We start from the raw sequence: 21,370 nt of genomic DNA on the forward strand, positions 1-21,370 counted from the left end.
AAATTTCTTTTTTCCTCGCGCTCTCTGTGACGTCCAAATGGGGAGTGGTTGAACGCTAAAATCAAGGAAGCCAAATAAAACTAAAAAACATGTAGAAATCCTTCGGTTTAGCAACAATGAACGTAGGATCGAGGTGAGTGACTTGCCAGGCACTTATAACTGGCTGATACTCCCAATATGTTGAAATGCTCCACTCAGTGTGTGGTGGCAAACAAAATGCTCAGAATTATTAGGATAGAATAAAATAGAGAATATTATAATGCCTTTGTATTGCTCTATGGAGCAACCACACCTTGAATATTGTGTGCAGTTTTGGTCGCTGTATCTCAAAAAAGTTATAGCAGAATTAGAAAAGGTACAGAGAAGGGTGACAAAAATGCTAAAAGGGATGGAATGAGTTTCCTATGAGGAAAGGCTAAAGAAATTAGAGTTCTTCAGTTTGGAGAAGTGGAGATATGATAAAGGTCTATAAAATAATGAGTGGAGTGGAATGGATAAATGTGAATTGGTTGTTTATTTTTTCAAAAAGTAAAAGACTAAAGACGTTAGGACTTTTCAGCTTGGAGAAGAGACGTTGAGGGGAGATATGATAGAGGTGTTTAAAATCATGAGAGGTCTAGAACGGGTAGATGTGAACAGGTTATTTACTCTTTCGGATAATAGAAAGACTAGGGGGCACTCCATGAAGTTAGCTTGTGGCATATTTAAAACTAATTGGAGAAAGTTCTTTTTTACTCAATGCACAATTAAACTCTGGAATTTGTTGCCAGAGGATGTGGTTAGTGCAGTTAGTATAGCTGTGTTTAAAAAAGGATTGGATAAGTTCTTGGAGGAGAAGTCCATTACCTGCTATTAATTAAGTTGTCTTAGAGAATAGCCACTGCCATTAGCAACGGTTACATGGAATAGACTTATTTTTTGGGTACTTGCCAGGTTCTTTTGGCCTGGATTGGCCACTGTTGGAAACAGGATGCTGGGCTTGATGGACCCTTGGTCTGACCCAGTATGGCATGTTCTTAAAAAGACTAGAGAACATTTAATGAAATTACTAGGTGATATATTTAAGATAAATAGGAGAAAATATTTTTTTACTCAATGCATAATTAAATTCTGGAATTCGTTGCAAGAGGATGTGGTGAAAGACAATGGCATACTAAGGAGGGGGGGGGGTGTACGGTCTGCCTGGTTGACATCTGAGAGTTCAGCGGCCACAAGTGGAGCCCATCCCACTTGTGCTAGAAGAAGAGGGAGGCCTCCAGGCCATGAGCGCTGGGAGCACTGGGCAGCCATCTAGAATGCCACGGGTCTGGAGCCTTTTCTTCTTCCTGCCACCCGGGGCCCAGAAGAGGAAGTGGTGGGTCTGTGCGGGCGGGAAGAAGGAAAGGTCATGCAATTGCAGCCCAAAGCAGGAGGAAGAGCAACATCGGTGCTCTACCCTCCCCACTGAAGATGCAGGAAATAGAGTCACACCAGCTCCTGTGCCACCTCAAGAAAAATAAAGAGTTCCCGTCTGTTGCGGGGGCTGAAGGAGGAAACTGCTGCTGTGCTTGTGATGGAGAGCAGGGTAGGAAGTGAGAGAGAGTGTGTTTTTGTCTATGTGTGTGTTAGAGTATATCTGTATGTGTGTATGGGAGTGAGGGTGCATGTTTGTGTATGAGAGAGGGAGCTGTGTGAAGGGGTGTGTGAAAGTGTGTGCAAGAGAGAGAGCCTGTGTGAGGGAGAGGGGAACCAGAGATCAGTGGGTGGGGGGAGGGGGAGGAGGGACAGAGAAGTACATCTGGGGGGGAGGTGCCAAAGGAAGTATCCACCACAGGTGCCAAATACTTTAGGTATGCCACTGGTGAAAGCTGTTGGTGTAGCAGGATTTATAAAAGTTATGAACAAGTTCCGGGAGGAAAACTCAAAAACTATTATTAAGTTGAACTTGAGGAAATCTACTGCTTGTCACTTAGATAAGCAGCATAGAATCTTTTGATCTTTGGAGATCTTGCCAGGTACTTGTGAAGTGGATTGGCCACTGTTGGAAACAGGATAGTGGGCTTGATGGATCTTTGGTCTAACTCAGTATGGCAAATCTTATATTCTTATGTAAAATTATAGTTAGTGGGTTTATAATATAAAGAAGTTGAAAAGCCATGGTAACATTTTTGTTGGCCGTGGGAAATCTCGTGACTGGTTGCACTTACCCCTGAACGCCACCAACACTTGAAGGTTCCGCAGAAGGAAACTGAACCGCTAATGCTCAATGATGATGTCACGTGGTTGGGTATTTAAATCCTAGCCACATTCCAAGTCTTGCTTCAGCAATAGGTCCTTCTGCCTGACAGTAAGTGTTGCTTGCTGCCTCTGTGCTTTATATTGCCTCCTTGTTTCCTTGCATTCTCTTGTCTCCTTGTTACCTTGCCTTGCTCTGCTTGTGTCTTGGTCCCCAGTGCCTTGTGTTTGTCTTGTTTGACCATCTTTGCCTTACTCCTGGTTCTGACCCTTTCTATGGATTTCACTACTCTTCTGCCTGCTGTTTGCCCTGACTTCGGCCTGGACCTGGACAACGGTTGCTCGCAGTCAGCCTTGACCTTTGCCTACTATTCAGCTTCATCTGACTGCTCCTGACAGGATTCTTGCCTAAGCCCTGCTGGCCCCTGGAACCCAAAATCTCAACCTGCAGGTAACGGGGCTGGTATAGGTGAAGCTCTAGAACCAGTCCCTGTAAGAGCTAGTCCACCTGTTGTCGGTGTGAGCCTAGTAGGTTCACCTGCTAGGCTATGTCAACTATGTCACAGCCTAGTAAGCTGTCACATCTATGACAGTTATTCTTCATCTTAGCCTCTAAAATGTTCAACAAAGAAATTGAAGTCTTGTCAAATTGCATAGTAAATTTTAAATTGGTGTCATGGGAATTGAACAAATCAGAAAAGGCAAATAATGACTCATCTACCATCCAAAGAGAAAACCCCCTCTCCTAACTCCTCCCACTGTATTACTATTGTACATAAGCTATAATTAATATTTATGTTTTTTACCTCGAACTTACTTGTACAGCATATCCTTTGTTTCCCTTATCCCTCTACCCCTCCTTCCCAGTTCTCCCAATATTTTCCTATTACACCCCTACCTCCCACACACCTCCCCCCCCCCCCCCCCCCCCCCACCTCTCTAGTTACTTTATTCAGTTTCTATGTAAAGCCCTGTTGGCTATTTTTTGTTCTATGGAAACCGATGTGATGTTTTCCAAACGAATGTCGGTATATAAAAATTGTTAAATAAAAATAAATAAATAAATTGTGGATGTATTGCCTCCATGTCAACAAACCTGCCTGGAATGGAGGACTGCCCAACCAGCAAGATTCAAAATCAGCCATAATCAAATTGGCCAAAGAAGGAGCTCATGTAGCATCCATTGCTGCTCCTGAGATCTGCAGAGAAAACTGGTTTTGAAAAAGACAAAAAATCTCTTTTAACACAATAGTGGCCAATTGAACCATAAGACTGGTAGGCACTGGCCACAGTCTCGGATGCAAATTCAAAAGCTAACTAATGACCTCCAGCACAGAATCCTGAGATATAATATACATTGGCAGTCATTCCTCCTTGTAGAGGAAAGTAGCCCAAAGGGCAGACACCATGAAACCAAGCAGCTCCTTCAGGTGGGCCTTGCCATCGGTGGTGTCATTGTAGTCAATGTGGATAATATATAGACCCAACAGGAATTTGGGCAAAGACTGTGAAGATGGCTACAAAGGAGCATGTGTAGTGGTGAAGCCAAGGACCATGACATCAGGTGGGCAGGGTAATCATTGAAATCCAATCTAGCTGTATCAGCTCACCTGAAATTAAACAGCAGCAAGCAATGTACTGCTGAAAACAGAAAAATGAAACATTAGAGAGAAAATAAAAATAAATTAAGGGCCTCATTTACTATAAGCATTTTTCCCATAGACACAGAATGGGAGAAAAACCTCAGTGAATCAGGCTCTAAGATAGATTTCCCAGTTATATGCCCTAATTTCCCCAAACCCCCACCATAAACTATGGTATAACACTGTGTTCCAAAAAAGAAAGTTGTCATTAAACCCATCATCAAAATGAAAATAAACAGCTAGGTGAAGTTACAGAAAATATATAAGGAAACTTAAAATGAAGATTGTTGCTTCTTTATTAAGGCACATTGATATATGTTATAAAAAAAATTAGCCTTATAAAGAAATATAAATAAATAAATATTCAAAACTGTCAAGGAGAACTTTAGTCCAAAAATCCAACAGGCTTCAAGAGATTAACTGAGCAATTCAACACTCAGATTGTTAAGCACTGATGCACACTGAAAAAAGAACACACAGTTGTTATTTAACAAACAGCATCAGAAATATAATAAGCCAGGATAGAAAAACCTGCAAAATAACTAGAAGACTTTATCAGCCGACATGCACCATGCGATTATGTCCAAAATGCTCTTGAAGGTAAATCTTAAACTCCTCTGTGGAATTGAAAGTTTTAATGTTGTTTGCAGAGTTAGATGAATCTGAGCTGGATATAGAATGCCAAAGTTAGCACTGAAATATTTAAGTTGTATCCTCATGCTTAGAAATGCCTTTCTAAGTTGAGCTGTAGTCTTAGTGAGATCAGAAACAAATACAGTTTTCCTGCCCTTATGTGTGAGACGTGATTTAGCTCTTGATGCGTTCAAGATCTCCAGCACTTGGGGGTATCTGAGCAATTTTATCACCACATGTCTTATAAAATTAACATTTTTCAAAGACCAAGATGGAACTCTATAGACCTGCTCTATTTCCAGAGTTATAAGGAATTGGAGGCCAAGAATCAAGGGTATAAACTTCTCCAAGAATACAATCATTTCAGTACCTTTGATGCCTCCTGATAATCCCAGATGTTATTACCTTTGTTCCTATTGGCCAAATCCTCCAAGTCCTTCTGTTGCATTTTGATACATTTAACTTGATTTTATAACACTATTAATGATTCCATGATAGATTTCAGTGTTATTCTGCCTTTTCCAATTGATATTGGTAAAGGCCTATAGGATGTGATATCGCTGTAATCTTTAGCCTAATTTCATTAGTAGTTTTGTTATTCTTTTTTTTTTTTTTTTTTTTACAGTTTCTTCAGATGTTTCCGCTCTAGCAGTAGAGAGTCAGTTGGTGTGGTCGCCTTGCCTGCTGCCCTTTTCTCCACTGTATGCAAATCATATTTCAATTGTTAAGTCCCAGAAGGCAAAGAGAGGGATGTTTCTCTTTTGCTGCTCTTAGGGTTAGACATGTTGAAATATCAGTTCTTCCTAGAAGTAAATAAATGTTATAAAGTAAATATGACCGTTGCTGAAGCACAAAATAAAGTGGGTTCTTCTAGAGCTAAGTTTTATGCAGCATTTTTTTAATTTAATTTTATTTATATTCTACTTTTCTGCACTTCAAAGTGGATTATATTCAGGTACTATAGATATATCCCCCTATTTTTGCTGCTCCCAATTGCCCCCTCAGACTCTCAGTCTTAAGAAGGCATTCTTCAGTGTTCTCTTACAGTTTGTGTAGTCGCACTGTGTCTTTGTGCCTGTCACAAAAGAGCAGCCAGGACACTAATGATGTATTGCTTCCAAAATCTTTCATATTAGTTTTAATTATTGGTTTTATATAATTTGTCTGATGTTTTGAAATATTTTATTGGCGTTTGGTACATTTAAAAAAAAAAAAATTATGGGGCAGATTTTAAAACCTGGGCGCAGATTTGTTCGCACAACCCGGTGCGAACAAATCTACACCTGATTTTATAACATGCGCGCGCAGCCGCGCGCATGTTATAAAATCCAGGATTGGCGCACGCAAGGGGGTGCACAATTGTGCAACCTGCACGTGCCGAGCCGCGTTGCCTGCCTTCGTTCCCTCCGAGGCCACTCCAAAATTGGAGCGGTCTCGGAGGGAACTTTCCTTCTGCTCCCCCAGCCATACCTAGAACCCCTCCTTACCTTTGTTGAAGAAGTTACGCCTGCCGGCTGACGGCCGGCCTGCAATCCCGGGCACAGCAGCAAATGGCCGCTGTGCCTGGAGGCTCAGGCCCCGCCCCGCCCTGCCCCCGGACCGCCCACGCCCCACCCCTTTTTGCAAGCCCCGGGACATACGCGTGTCCTGGGGCTTGCACGCACCGCCGAGCCTATGCAAGATAAGCTCGGCACACACAGGGGGAGGCAGGGGTAGGTTTACGGGGGTTGCCCATTTATCTTACGCGTGAAACCCTTTGAAAATCTACCCCTATATGTTTTAATTATTGGATGTTATTCTATTCATCAGCTGTTTTGAAATATTTATTATTTTTATTAGAATGGTTTTACTATTATGACTAACGTTTTCTAGTTCTTAATTTTGATTGATGTTTTATAAGGAATAGCGATATTTCTGTTTAACATTTATTGCACTGCATGCAAAGTCTGGGTTGTTGTAGTTTCCAGTTAAGTTTTTGCATGATTGTATTTGTACTTTATAGTCTCTTTATTCTGAACCTAGTGAGGATCTGTTCTGCATGTGCGACTGAGGTGAAATATTTTGCTATAATGTAGTTTCTGGGTAGAGATCTATAGCAGTCTGTCTTGTTCTGTTTTCCTAATGGGAGGTGTATTGAAGTTTTAGGGCCTTGTTGAATACTTACAGTATTTCTTTTTCATAGATAGGATTATTACTGTTTGAGTCTCACAGTTTGTGCTATAGGTTCTGGGTATAGCTTTTGCAGGGTTTTGAATTATTGCACGATGTTCTGGTAGTGGAGGGAGTTTGTGTTTCTGTTATTGAGGTAACACTGGACTTTGAAAATTTATTTTTCAATGGTGAGTGGTAAGGGAAAATGTCCTTGTTCTGCTCTGCATCCTTTGTTGGGAGGGGAAGGAAGAGGGGGTTGACGCTAGAGAAAAGAGCAAGAGACTGTTTGCCAAAAACTCAGTTCTGGACTATGCCACTGTTGGTAACTAAACAATATTTTTATAGGAGTTAAAATAGATTGATAAGATTTAGTTTAAGGATGCAATTCCCTCACCGCATGGTACAGTGGTATAGTTTCTCAACATGCCAGTCTTTTTCCGACCGGCTTGTGGCATTTGAGTACTTGGCATACCATTTCAGAAAGGTTACTTACCCTTGATCTAGTGTGATCCCAAGCAGCATTAAATCTATTAAATTAGAGAAGTGTGTGATACTATATCAAAATTTGGGGGAAGGAAAAGTGGACTTGGATGTGATTCTTTGATGTATTTTTATATCTTCTAGCCTGGACGCTTGAAGAAGGTACAGGCAATCAGCTGGTACCTTGATGAGAAAAATTTGGCTCAGGTTTCTGCCAATCTGCTGGATTTCGAGATCAGTGGTTTGCATGACGTATATGAGGAGGTCTGCAACGAAGCCAAGGTAAGAGGCTAGTAGTCAGAGAATTTCTTTTCTAGGAACATGGGAAGAAACAGTGGATTTATTTATTTATTTATTTATTTATTTAAAGTTTCTTTTATACCGATGACCGTTTACACATCGCATCGGTTTACAGTTAAAAAGGAACAAATGGGCAGAACCCTTACATATAACATTGAAAAAACAGGTTAACTTTTGGGCAGGGTCCTTACATGTAACTGAGAACAAGGTGGTTAAAAGTGGGATAGGGTATAGAGCTGACTATGCCGCGAGCGTCCGTGATATCAATAAATAGATACAGCAAAATCAGTAAAATCACAACTATTTACAAAAGCTAATTACATAATTAGCCGAGTCAAAGTACAAAATCGATGGGCATGAGACATATTCCGAGAAATAGATTCCAAGTCATGTAGCAAATTCTTAGTTACTCAATTTTTAGTTAAACAGTGGGGGTTTATGTAATGGCAGGTGATGTGTGGTAAGCTTGCTGGAAGAGCCATGTTTTCAGTTTTTTCTTGAAAGTGGGTGTGTATGTTTCCAGGCGTATATCGGGAGGCAGGGAGTTCCATATGGAGGGGCCAGCGAGAGAGAAAGCTCTGCTTATGGTAGATGATAATTTGAAAGATTTGATGGGTTGGGCACGTAGGGTTCCTTGGAGGGCTGTACGTGTGGGTCTATTCGAGGTACGGGGGAGGAGTGGGGGGTTAATCCAATTGAGGTTAGAGTTCAACAGACTTTTGTGGATGATGGAAAGGGCTTTATAGAGAATTCGGGAGTGTATAGGGAGCCAATGAAGTTCGATAAGTGTGGGGGTGATGTGATCTCTTTTTTTTGAATTTGATAGTATCCTAGCGGCAGCGTTTTGTAGTAGTTGTAAGGGTTTGGTATAGGTGGCGGGAATGCCTAGAAAGAGTGCATTACAATAGTCTACCTTAGATAAAATGATAGACTGGAGTACAGTGCGGAAATCAGAAAAGTGTAGCAGTGGTCTGAGTTTTTTTATAGTTTGGAGCTTGAAATAGCATTCCTTGATGATAGATTTGATGAAGGGTTTGAAAGTAAGATGGTTATCAATAAGGACACCAAGGTTGCGAACGTGTGATGGGAAAGATGTGGATGAGTATGCAGGTGGGATGTCTGGGAGCGGTGGCCTATTAGATATGATTAAGAGTTCAGTCTTGCTGGGATTTAGAGCTAGTTGCATGTCATTTAGTAATTTGTTGATAGAGGAAAGACAGGCTTCCCAGTTAAGCAGAGCAGTATGGAGAGAGTCAGAGAATGGGAAGATGAGTTGCACATCGTCGGCATAAATGAAATGCTTGATGTGGAGGTTAGTGAGGAGGGTAGTGAGGGGAAGCATGTAAATATTAAATAGGGTAGAGGAGAGGGAGGAACCTTGGGGAACACCTTGGGGAAGATTAATGGGGTCAGATTCATTGTTATCTACTAATACAGTGAAAAGGCGATCCTGGAGATATGATCGTATCCAGGATAGGGCATTGCCAGTGATCCCGATACTCCTGAGTATGTTGAGGAGGACATCGTGATTGACTGTGTCGAATGCCGCCGAGATGTCAAGCATGGCAATTAGATAAGAGGTACCTGAGTCGGTTCCTTTAATGAGGGTATCGTGTAGGGAGAGCAGCAGGGTTTCAGTACTTAAGTGCTTTCTGAAACCGTGTTGTGTAGATGGGAGAATGTTGTTTTGTTCCAGGTGATCGGAGAGACGGGAGTTGACAACTTTTTCAATAACTTTAGCTAGGAGGGGTAGGTTAGAGACAGGTCTGTAATTGGATAAGGTGTCTGGGTCAAGATTGGGTTTTTTGAGTAGGGGTTTTACTACTGCTTGTTTAAGAACTTTAGGGACTGTGCCATGCTCTAGGGAACAGTTAAGGATATTTGAGAGGGGTTTGGCAATCACCTCGGGGATAGCTAGCAGGAGTTTTGTGGGGATGGTTTCGGAGGGATGAGATGATGGTTTTAATTTTTTAAGGATGTTTTATACTTCAAGGGAGGATGAAGAGTCAAAAGATGAGAGGGAGACTGGAGAGTTGATGGTGGGCAGACAGATTATTTAACAATGCATTCTGTTTGCAGATCTGTCTGCAGGGGTTGATCACAGTCACAACCTTGCATGTACTGGTTGTATGGGGGATAAAGTTTTCTTAGTTTGAACAAAGTTTCTCTTTCTTTCTTTCTACCTTTTCCTCCATAGCTATTTAGTTCTTTTATGTTATTATATATAATCTCTGAATGTTTTTACGATACTTTTATCTTACACCATTTGCGTTTAACTATGACATGTTATTCTGTTCATTGTATTTTCCTCCTTTCAGTTCAATGTAAGCCGGTATGATGTGCCTCACGAATGTCGGCAAAGAAAAGTCTATATATAAATAAATAAATAAACTTAACCATGGCCTGCTATCTATTTATGGGCAGTGGGCTTAATCATAGCCTGCCGATGTCAGTAGATCCAACTGAAATGTTTATTCACAGTATAACATAACCAGGTTGCAGTAAGATCTACAGTACTCTGCGTAGCTCCCAGTAGCTCTTCTGCACCGTGACCTCTAAGAGAAGGAGAGTGAAGTAAAGAGATGGTTGTGAAACAATGGTTTGGTTTTAAATATTTCAAAGATTAAGGCTTTTGTGCATGGGAGAAAATTCTGGAATAATGGATAAGGCAATGATAACTTTTGAGGAAATGGAGTTATAAATATCATCAGAAATAAAAAGTTTGGGAGTGTATTTGGATTCACAGCTTAGTATGAACTCCCAGAAAAGCATATAGTGAAAATAGTGTTTTATAAGATGAAGATGCTTAGGCCATTGAAATATGTAATACCAATGGATATGTTCAGAACAATACTTCAGTCTCTTGTACTAGAGCATATTGATTTTTGTAGCATTATTTGTATAGGTTTACCTGCAAAATTAGCATATGTGCTGCAATTAATACAGCATGTTGCAGCTCAGCTTTAACAGGTATGAAAAAATATGAACATATAAGCCCAGTATTTTGGACGTTGCATTGGCTGCCAGTAAGGTACAGAGCAAAATTTAAAATGTTGATCATAATATTTAAATTGTTGCATGCAACTATGCCTTGCATGCTTCAGAAAAATATAAAATGGTATAGTCCAGTATGTGCTTTTTGTTCCAAAAATATGTATTTATTGCAGTTACCTTTTACTAGAAATTATAAAGCACAAGAATTGTGGAATAGAGCTTTCTCAAATGTGGCACTAGGGACATGCTAGTGTGGCGCTAGGGACATGCTAGTGTCCCTAGCGCCTCTTTTTACCGCAGACCCTAATTTAAATAAATTAAGTTACTGAATCGCGCGCACAGGAGAGTGGCCTGTGCGCGCCGGGAGAATGGGCGCTCGCCCGCTCTCCTGCGATTTTTACTGTATCGGCCCATATGTAAGTAGCTCTCTCCAGGAGGATCTACACTCCTTAGTCTGCTGTAAAAATAATCTCTGGCCACAAGGAAAAAAATGTCTTTCTCTTTTTGTGGTTCTCTACCTAGGCAAGGCTTAGTGTAGAAATCCCTGAATTAACACCATATGTGGCATCATGAATGGTCACTGGTTGCCAGAGGACTGAACCAGGCTGGTGATTTTCTCATAAATGTTTATTGATTAAAGACAGAAAAATCAAAATAGAAACCACCCTGCTTATCTGATCAGTTTCAAAACAAAGTTCATAATACTAGTCAAACCTTAGCAATGCTAGCCTTCCCTAGGCTTTCTTCTCTCCTCTGGGGCCCCTCCAGGGCCTGGCTAGTTATTCCCTCTCGCCAAGGAACTGCCCCAGATTAGGATTTCCTGCTGCTATAGGGCTTAAATTGGACCAGGCCAGATCTCTGAAGCTGGTCATTTAAGGTGTCCCAGGGTTTTCTCCTATAAACTCCTTCACAACGGGATACAAGGGGGAGCAGGGCCAAACCATGGTAAGGGAGCTGCCTCCTTCCTCATCCCCATCACTGCAATTCAGATCCTTTCTCCCTTAACTTCCGATACTATTCCCCAGATCCTGGGGGGCTGCTTGATGTCTGACCTAATGGGAGGATGGGATGACAGCACCAAGAGTACCTAGGGGTGGCAAAACCTTCAATCCACAGGGAGTTTGCCTTTTGAAAATTTGCTTGCAAGTCCATGGATACAAGGTACACACTGGCCTATAAAGCAGTGCAAGTATTTGAAAAACTGCCCCCTTAAAGGGCAGATTTAACATTTTAGGTGTATGCACTTTGATAATCAGTAACAGAACATTGGCATCAGAAACTTTTATGACAGACCTTGACTGTGAAAACTTGTTTTGTTTCTTTTTGCAGGAAGAGGGTGGCAGGAGAGAAGGCAGCACAAGAGATGGGAAAAAGGGGAGAAAGGTGCAGAGAAGTGTGAGAATGGTGGTATGGGAGGATGCTGTATAGGAAGCCCAGCAATAGTATACTGTGGAGTATAGAAAGTGGATAGAAGAGAGCAGAGCACGAGAGGGAGGTTAATGAGGGAGAAGGATAGTATGGGAAGAGGGTATATGAGTTGGGGGGAAAGAGAAGTAGGAAGGAGGAAGTGCTAGGGTAACATGTCAGAGGACTGGAGAATACAAGGGTAGGATTGGAAAGTGCAGGAGGGAAAGAGCAGGGTATTGGGCTGGAGAGGAATTCCCTTTCCTTCATATGGATCAATGAAGCATCAGCACAATTAATCCATTCCTTCTCTCTTTTCTGATGTCTTTAGGTCCTGAACTTGCCTGTGGTGGGCTCCCAACTGGTGGGTCTGGTGCCTCTTTTGGCCGTTCTTCAAGCAGCAGAGTTTTACATGCAAAAGGAAAACTTGTTCATCCTGGAAGAGGAGCACAAAATCCGCCTGGTAACTCTTAACCTATAACTCTTAAACCTAACTGCAGGTCACTCCATCTCCAGTGCCTGCTGTTTGAGTACTGGCAGATAGAGAGGGCTGTAACTCAGTAATTTACATATTTACGTATTTGAGTTAGATTGCTTTTCTTCTGCTGCTGAAAGAAAAAGGTAACAAGGCAGTTCCTTTTGTTAGTCAGAGAAATATTAATGAAGCAAATAGAAATCAATTTTACATTTCCTTGAGATATTGTTGTCTATTCACCTTCTGTTTTCCCAGTAAAGTGAGTGTGTGGGGAAGAGGGGAGGGCATGGCTGCTATGGCTGGAAGTCAGTGGTATTATCTCCTTGACTGCAGTGACACTTAGGGGTAAATTTTAAGAGCTCGGAGTGCGCTAAAGCCGGGAGGTACGTGCGTTTCTTGGGCCGGTGCATGCCGTGCAGATTTTAAAAAATGCGTAAGTGTGTGTGCATCTCCTGGTACATGCCCAAACTTTTTTGGGGAAAAAGGGCACAGGGCATGGGCGTGGTCCAGATGAGGCATGGGTGCTCCCGGATTTTAGCATTAAAACAGCGCACAACTATTTACGCACAGGAGCACGAGCTGGGTTCCCTATCCACGTATCTTCACTCTTGCTATGGATGGCTTGTAACTAGTATAATAAAATAAAATGAGGCTAGACAGCGAGGACTGAAAGGTTGGGTCTAAAAGGATAAAAGGGAGGTTAGGAAGGGTTAGGGGTGTTAGGAAGTCCTAGCCTTTAACTGAACGAACTGGGGAAACTGGTAATTGCATGGCATGCGTATGTAATAAAATCCCCCCACTTACGCGGTAGAGCTGAAATTTGCACACATATGAGCGCGCCCATATAAAATTGTGCGTTCAAGTACGCGTGTACTGCCACTTTTATTCCATATATGCATATACGTGCATATGTTATAAAATGGCCGCGTCCATGCATGTAAGCTGGCATATGCGCTTATATATATGCCCCACGCAGCTGTTTGAAAGTTACCGTTCCAGTGGGCACTTAGTGGGCATGATTGCAATTGCTAGGATTAAATAGATATTTTTTCAGGAGATAAAATTTTAATTCAAATGGACCAACAGGCCAGGGGCAGAGGAAAAAGAGTGTGCAAAAGGGAGGACAGAGAAGAGATGGCCTGGATTTAGGTATAGGCGTTGTAGCTCGTGCCAAAATCTGATAGGTGCCAAAGCATTACCACGCCTGCTGCCTTGCCTCCATTTGGGCCTGCAGCCACTATCCTCTTCCATGAGGCCAGCAGCAGAAGAACATGATATTTGCCATACTGGGCCAAACCAAGGGTCAATCAAACCCAGTATCCTGTTTCCAACAGTGGCCAATCCAGGTCACAAGTACCTGGCAAGTACCCAAGCAGTAATTAGATCTCATGCTGCTATAGCACAGTGATAAGTAGTGGCTATTCCATGGGGAGATAATTTTCAAATGAATTACATGCATAAATGTAACATACTATCTTAGCAATCTTCAAAAGCTCATTTACATGCTTAAAGCGCATTTACACGTGTAAAACCTATTGACAATTCAATGGCATATATTGTAGTAATTTTCAAAAGCTCACTTACTCGCGTAAAATGCATTTACATGTGTAAAACACAGTTTTAAGCATGAAAATCCTTTTGAAAATTATCCCCTAAGTCTACTTGCTGAATAACAGTTTATGGACTTCTCCTTCAGGAAGTTATTTAAAACTTTATAAACCCAGCTACGTTAACTACCTTAACCACATCCTCTGGCAATGAATTCCAGAGCTTAATTGTGTGTTGAGTGAAAAAGAATTTCCTCTGATTTGATTTGAGTGTGTTACTTACTAATTTCATGGCGTGTGCCCTAGTCTTTGTATTTTTTTGAAAGAGTGAATAGCCAATTTACATTCACCCATTCTATTCCACTCGTAATTTTAAAAAACCTTAAGCAACAGCAGCAGCAGAAATTTCTAAAGAGAACTCAAGTGCAGGGCCTGTCACCTGGCATGCAGTTTCAGGCATGTGGCACACCCCGCCTCTTCTCATGGGTTTCCTGTTACCAATGAAACCACTGCAGAGGAGGGGATGGGCCCATCACAAAGCGTACAGTGTGTTTGAGGCATCTTCAAAGAGTTCCTGCAGATTTTGATGTCAATGGCTCCATGGAAGACGACGGCAGTCACAGTTCCCTTCCTTCTCCCCAATAATCTTTGGAGGTGAGGGGGGATGTGACATGCTAAAGGGAAGGGAGAAGGATCTAGTTGAGCTGATTTAGAAGGATACTGAGGGTTTTCCCATTATAAAAATAGTTGGCCTGAGTAAGGACTCAGACCCCTGGACTGTTGCCTACTGGAGAGCAGCTAAATTCACAGCTATTGCAAAGATTAAAGTGGCAATAAAAGAATTATTTCACATCTCAGATCTGGACTTCCTATTGCGGTTTTATTGCAACAGGAAAAAAAAGGAAAGCAGGACAAGTGGCAATCTCAAAGCTGCTCTAGCTCTTATGAGCTTGGACCATCAATAACACAATTCAAACATATCATTGAATACATAAGGAACCAACAAACAAGGTGCAATTTTATTACACATTTCTGTGAATCATATTCTAATATTAGTTGCTATGTCCAAAGCCAATCACAAGTCAAGCTTACCATTTCCAACCCAATTATATACTAATTCCTCACCTTATAATCATAATGCCATAGCCTACCTTGCTAGTCTCCATTTTAGGTCTAAAAGCCACATATCCTTTAAACCTCCATCTTAGAAAGGTACCTCACGATGTTTTTTTTATCCATACCAAAAAGGAAAACTTGCAGTTTCGCTGTGACTAAGTTCCAGGTGCAAATCTAAATTTACCCTTGATTTCAGAAAGCATATTGCACCATCAGATCATAAAACTTTAAAGTCATGCAGTAAACAACACACTAAACTAATAGAAAAATGTTGTTCCACTTAAGTGATACTCTTTCAGCCAACCTGTTTTGAGATCCAAAATCATCTGTGGCCCTTGGCAAGGTGCCAATTTTTATTCTGATTCCACACTACGACTCCCCCACCCTGAATATTTCCAGAGTTCTGGAGGGGTCATCCCTGCATCCTCCATTGATTCAATGACTTATATGCGGGATTGTTTCCTCCCCCTTCAATGACATTGGAGGGGGAGGAGGAAGACTAGCCCCTACATCCTCTGATCATTTCTGGAGGGGGGGAACCCCCTACCTATGGGAAGTCACATTTTAACTATAGTCACGGAGAAGAGCATATGGAAGAAAAGCAGGAGAGGGGTAAGGGCGAGTAGAAGGCTGGTAGGAAGGGATAAGAGGCAGAGGAAGCAAAACACCTCTTTTAGGAGGAGGGACTAAGAAAATCAGCCAAACTCCACTCCCAGCTTCCCACCACCCATAGCCAATATGCCAGCCTTGACACCCCTTCCCACAGCCAGCATCAACCTCCCTTCAACTTCTCCCCAACCTGCCTGCTTTAATCTCCCCTCAGGAAGCCTGGACCCACACAACCTCCTTCAACTTTCCCCAAGCCAATCTTGATCTCCCTCCTTCCCAGCCAGCCAGTGAACCTCGATCACCCCCAGCAAACCAGCCTCAACACCCCTAGACAGCCTCAAGCTCCATCCTTTGACCCCTCCATTCATCCAGTCTTGATTACCCCCAGCCAGTTAGCTAGCCCTAGCATCAGATCCCCCTGGGCCCCCAGCCTGCCTCACACCTTGGAATGCCCCCTCCAGTCTCAAGCATCTGACCCTCCAGCTTCCTGCCTGCCTTAAGCCTCAGACATCCCTGGCCTTGAGCCTCGGATTCCCCCCACCCTCCCCCAGCCAGGCAGGCTGCCTCCCTCCTCCAGTTCAACAAGTTACATACTTTGAATCCTTCTGCAGGCACCACATGGCTCTCTGCAAATTTCAGCTATAGGATGGCTAAATTCTTGCCTTGTTCTTGCAAGACTCTGTGAAAAAATACAGTCACCTGCATGGATCAGACTTGCAGAGAGCTGTGTGGTGTCTGCAGGAACACTTTCCTGGATGGCAAGCCTGAAATTAGGTCAGGTCAGGGCCTGGATTGCCCATCACATTCCGATGTCTATAATAAGAGGGACAAGGATGGCTGGGAGAGAGAAGATGCTGATGGGAGGCTAAGTGCTGAGGTAAATGAAGAAGAAAAATTAAAGAATAAGAGTCGGAGAGGAACAACTGAAAAAAAGGATTATCCCAGGACAAGCAGGATGCTAGTCCTCACATATGGGTGACATCAGTAATGGAGCCCTATACAGAAAAACATCTGTCAAAGTTTCTAGAAACTTTTGACTGGCACTGTGTGCCCACTGAGCATGCTCAGCATGCCATGATATTCTCAGCCACAGGGGTCTCCCTTCAGTCTTCTTTTTCCCGTGGAGCCATTAGCCTCGCGGTTAAATTAGAGTCCTGTGTGGTGATTTTCACCATATACAAAAAAGTTCTAAAAGAGAACTGAAAAACTTCGACACCGCAGGGGTCTCCCATTTTTTACATTGCGGTAAGCTTTTCTCTTTTTGCCGTCGGTTCCGTACCGTGTTCGTTAGCCTAGAGTCATCGACAGCTGTCTGACTTAATAATGGCTACGGGATTCAAGAAATGCGTGATTTGTTGTTGTACAATGTCCATTACGGACCCACACTTAGAGTGTGTGCTCTGTCTCGGTGACAAACATGATGTCCTAACCTGCCCGAAATGCGCTGAGATGACACCGAAGGGCAGAAGACTCCAGATGGAGAAAATGGAACACCTGTTCCATCTGCAGCTAATCCCCTCAACATCGACATCCACGCAGTCGTCTCCAGCTGGAGCGAACCGTAAGGTTGTCCTCAAGAAGCGAAGACCGGATGAAGCGGGAGATAGGTTGTCACCATCCCCATCAGTCTCCTTGATAAAATCGATGTCGGGCATCGAAAGAGGCGTTGAACTCAAACAGAAACATTGGCATCGACATCGGAGGCCTCACGATCCCGAGACCGACCCGATAACCTGTGGTCCATTGAAGGATCCTGGATCAGCGTCTAAGAAACCTCGGAGGGACGATGCTTCATCAAGGCTTTCACCCCACGGCGATCCCCACCGACACGGTGCTGGGAACCGTACTTCCCCAGGGCCCTGCGGAGGTACCGGAATCGCCTTCACTGCCTCCCCCCATAGGTGCTCTGGTCTCACCAGCTATCCGGGTGGAACTGGACGGCTATATCCGCCAGGCAGTTAGGAATGTGCTCCTCGATACGATGCCAGCACCGACTCTGCCTTCGAGGCCAGCGCCATCGCCACTACTGTCTCCATCGATTCTATCGACATCGGTACCAATACCGTTAGCGGTTCCATCGGAGACACCTTCGATGTCACTACTGATATCCTTACCGGTCCCATCACCGATTCCGTCGATGCAGATTCCGATGCCACTACCGGTTCCTCCAGAGATACCACCGATGCTGATGCCTGATTTATCTTTTTTTGCGCCAATTTTGGCAAAATTAGATACATTTATCGGTACAATCCCTGTGAAACCTCAGGAAGTGCCATTGCCACCGAGGAGACAAGATACTGTCGAAGAATCACTGATTTCTGAACCCATTCCGGGTCCATCAGGGGTTCCACGTCCAGTTCCACCAATGTCTCCATTGTTTCCATCGATGCCTAAGAAACAACCATCGATGCCATCGGGACAAAGAATGCCTAGACCACATACACCAGATACATGGAAGGATACTGACACCGACACCTCTTCAGAAGAGGTCCTATCGGAACCATCTCCTCCAGAGGAACATAGAAAATCCCCTCCGGAGGACTTATCCTTCTCAAACTTTATTAGGGATATAGCGGACACCATTCCTTTTCAACTGTAGTTAGAAGAGGATGTCAGACAAAAAACAATAGAAGTGTTGCAGTTCGTGGACCCACCTAAGGCGGTATTAGCAATACCAGTCCACAAAGTCCTCGTAGATTTACTTCAAGGGCTATGGGAGCATCCATGCTCCATACCTCCAGTCAACAAAAGGACTGATGCCACATACCTGGTTCAACACATTCCAGGATTCCAGAAGACTCAACTACCTCACCAGTCAGTGGTAGTTGAGTCAGCACAAAAGAAGTCAAAAAGGCTAAAAACTAATTCCTCAACTCCACCAGGAAGAGACAACAGATTCCTTGACAACATAGGTAGAAAGATGTTTCAGGGATCCATGTTAGTTTCCAGGATTGCGTCCTACCAATTATATATGACGCAATACCAGCGTAACTTATGGAAGCAAATACAAGAACTCGCTGAAACTCTTCCCCAGCAATTTCAGGAATCTTTCTCTGACATAATACATAAAGGTCTGGAAGCGGGCAAACACGAGGTTCGTGCAGCATATGATAGTTTTGAAACGGCATGTAGCACCAAGTTCACAAATTCCAGTTACTACTGGAAATTAGCTCACCACAAATTTTAACTGTAGTCAAACCAACAGGATATATTGCTATAAAACATACAATACCCCAATTGATTTTCTACATATGCGTAATCCTTATAATAAACTATATTAGTCTATATTGTTTGTTACCGAATAGTACTGGCACCACCTATGTAAATTATAATCCATATTCTCTTTGATATTGGTGCACTATTGTAAACCGTTATGATGGTAAATAACTTAATGACAGTATATAAAAACTCATAAATAAATAAATAAATAAAGACTATCAGCCACAGTGATAAGTGCTCGAAGATGGGCCTGGCTCAAGGCCTCAGATTTGAGACCTGAAATTCAAGAGAAATTGGCTGACCTCTCTTGTGCAGGGGACATCCTCTTCAGAGATAAGGTGAAGGAAGCAGTTTCCCTCCTGAAGGAACATTCAGAAACCCTAAAACAACTTTCTTCAGTTCCTCAGGAGTCTCAAATACCATCAAGAAGACTCCCAAGAAGAGAATCCAAACGTCCATATTATAGACCTAGGTGTTATTATCCACCTCCTGCCCGGGGACGCTCATCCAGACCAACTCAGAGAACACAGTCTCGTCAATCAAGACAACCTAGGACTCAACCCCCTCCTTAAACAGGAGCAACATCAGGGTTTTGAGACACTACCAGAGAGCAGCAGCCTGTCTACCAATCCGACCCCAAGTTTGCCAGTAGGAGGTCGGATTGCTTTCTTCCAACACAATTAGTCTCACATTACCACAGATCAATGGGTACTCTCCATTACATCTCAGGGGTACCACTTGGACTTTCTCACTGTACCAAACGACACTCCACCCACTTCGTTTTGGACAGTAAACAATCAATCCACACACTTACAAACAGAATTATCCACCCTTCTGAGAGCCAGGGCAATGGAACCAGTTCCCCAGCCTCAGTACTCCCGTTATTTCCTCATTCCAAAGAAAACAGGAGGCCTACGTCCCATCCTAGACCTCAGAAATCTCAACAAATTTCTGAAGAAAGAAAAATTCAGGTTGGTTTCTCTGGGCACCATGTTTCCTCTACTTCAAAAAGGAGATTGGTTCTGTTCTCTGGATCTACAAGATGCTTACGCTCACATTCCAATATTCCCCCCTCATCGCAAATAGCTACAATTCCTAGTAGGAAATCAACATTTCCAGTACAGAGTGCTACCATTCGGCCTTGCCTCAACACCTCGGGTGTTCACAAAATGTCTAGCAGTGGCAGTTGCTCATCTATACAAGCAAGGCGTACACGTGTTTCCTTACCTAGACGATTGGCTCATCAGAAGCCAAACAAAACAAGGAGCTCTCAACTCTCTCAAGCTCACAATAACTCTACTCCATTCCTTGGGATTCCTCATCAACTACCAGAAATCCCATTTCACACCATCTCACCGGTTACAATTCATCGGAGCAGAATTAAACACCATAACAGCAAAAGCTTTCCTTCCAAAAGACCATGCACAGGCACTAGCTTTGTTAGCAGGCTCTCTATGTGCGCACACACAAATAACAGCTCATTAATGTCTCACTTTACTGGGTCACATGGCCTCCACAGTTCACGTCACTCCTGTGGCCAGATTAGCCATGAGACTCATGCAATGGACACTCAAAACACAATGGATACAAGCCATCCAACCGCTTTCTTATCCAATTCAAGTCATGCAGAAACTAAAATTCTTGCTCCTATGATGGACAACCATGAACAATTTGCTCAAGGGTCTACCTTTCCAACAACCAATTTCGCAAGTGACCTTAACTACAGATGCATCCACCTTAGGGTGGGGAGCACACATTGGTCATCTGCAGACTCAAGATACTTGGACAAAACCTGAAGCCACGGATCAAGGAGTACTCCTTGATCTCTCGATCAGAGACCCAATTCGTCTGGGCATAGCACCCACTCTCATAACTCAGGATCAGGGCAGGTTGCGCCGTCCCAACCTTCAGTCCCTATCCCTCACAGCATGGATGTTGAAAGCTTGATTCTACAACCTTTTAATCTTTCAACTAATGTCTCTCAAGTGCTTGTAGCTTCACGTAAACCCTCCACACGAAAGAACTATAATGCTAAATGGAAAAGGTTCACCATGTGGTGCACACAAAATAGTATTAACCCTTTTTCCTGCACTACATCATCTCTCTTAGACTATCTATGGCATCTCTCAGACTCGGGTCTTCAGACCTCATCTATAAGAGTACATTTAAATGCAATCTCAGCTTATCATGATACTGTTGGGGATGCACCAATATCAGTACAACCCCTAGTTAGTAGACTTATGAGAGGTTTAATTCAACTTAAACTCCACACCGATCACAGGCCACATAATGGGACCTTAATGTGGTTTTAACGAGGCTCATGCGTTCTCCTTTTGAACTCATGGATTCCTGTGATGTTAAATTTCTCAAATGGAAGACTATTTTCTTAACAGCCATCACATCTGCAAGAAGGGTTAGTGAGTTGCAAGCACTTGTCACATACTCACCCTACACAAAATTCCTACATGATCGAGTGGTACTCCGTACACACCCAAAATTTCTTCCAAAGGTAGTTACGGAATTCCATTTGAATCAATCTATCATCTTGCCTACTTTTTTCCCAAAACCACACTTTCATCAAGGAG

The 21,370-nt window shown here is 42.9% G+C and overlaps 1 protein-coding gene across 3 annotated transcripts in view; it reads left to right on the forward strand.

The window, feature by feature from the left end:
• The window catches only part of FTCD (formimidoyltransferase cyclodeaminase), a 296,425-nt gene that overhangs the window by 62,420 nt on the left and 212,635 nt on the right, over positions 1-21,370 (forward strand). For all 3 annotated transcript variants that reach the window (XM_029606737.1, XM_029606736.1, XM_029606738.1), the window contains 2 exons: positions 7,266-7,403; positions 12,151-12,282. In XM_029606737.1, the coding sequence (XP_029462597.1) occupies positions 7,266-7,403; positions 12,151-12,282 (270 nt within the window). The remainder of the gene's footprint in view (positions 1-7,265; positions 7,404-12,150; positions 12,283-21,370) is intronic.

The sequence above is a fragment of the Rhinatrema bivittatum genome, chromosome 6, assembly GCF_901001135.1.
Source record: "Rhinatrema bivittatum chromosome 6, aRhiBiv1.1, whole genome shotgun sequence".
Taxonomy (NCBI): domain Eukaryota; kingdom Metazoa; phylum Chordata; class Amphibia; order Gymnophiona; family Rhinatrematidae; genus Rhinatrema; species Rhinatrema bivittatum.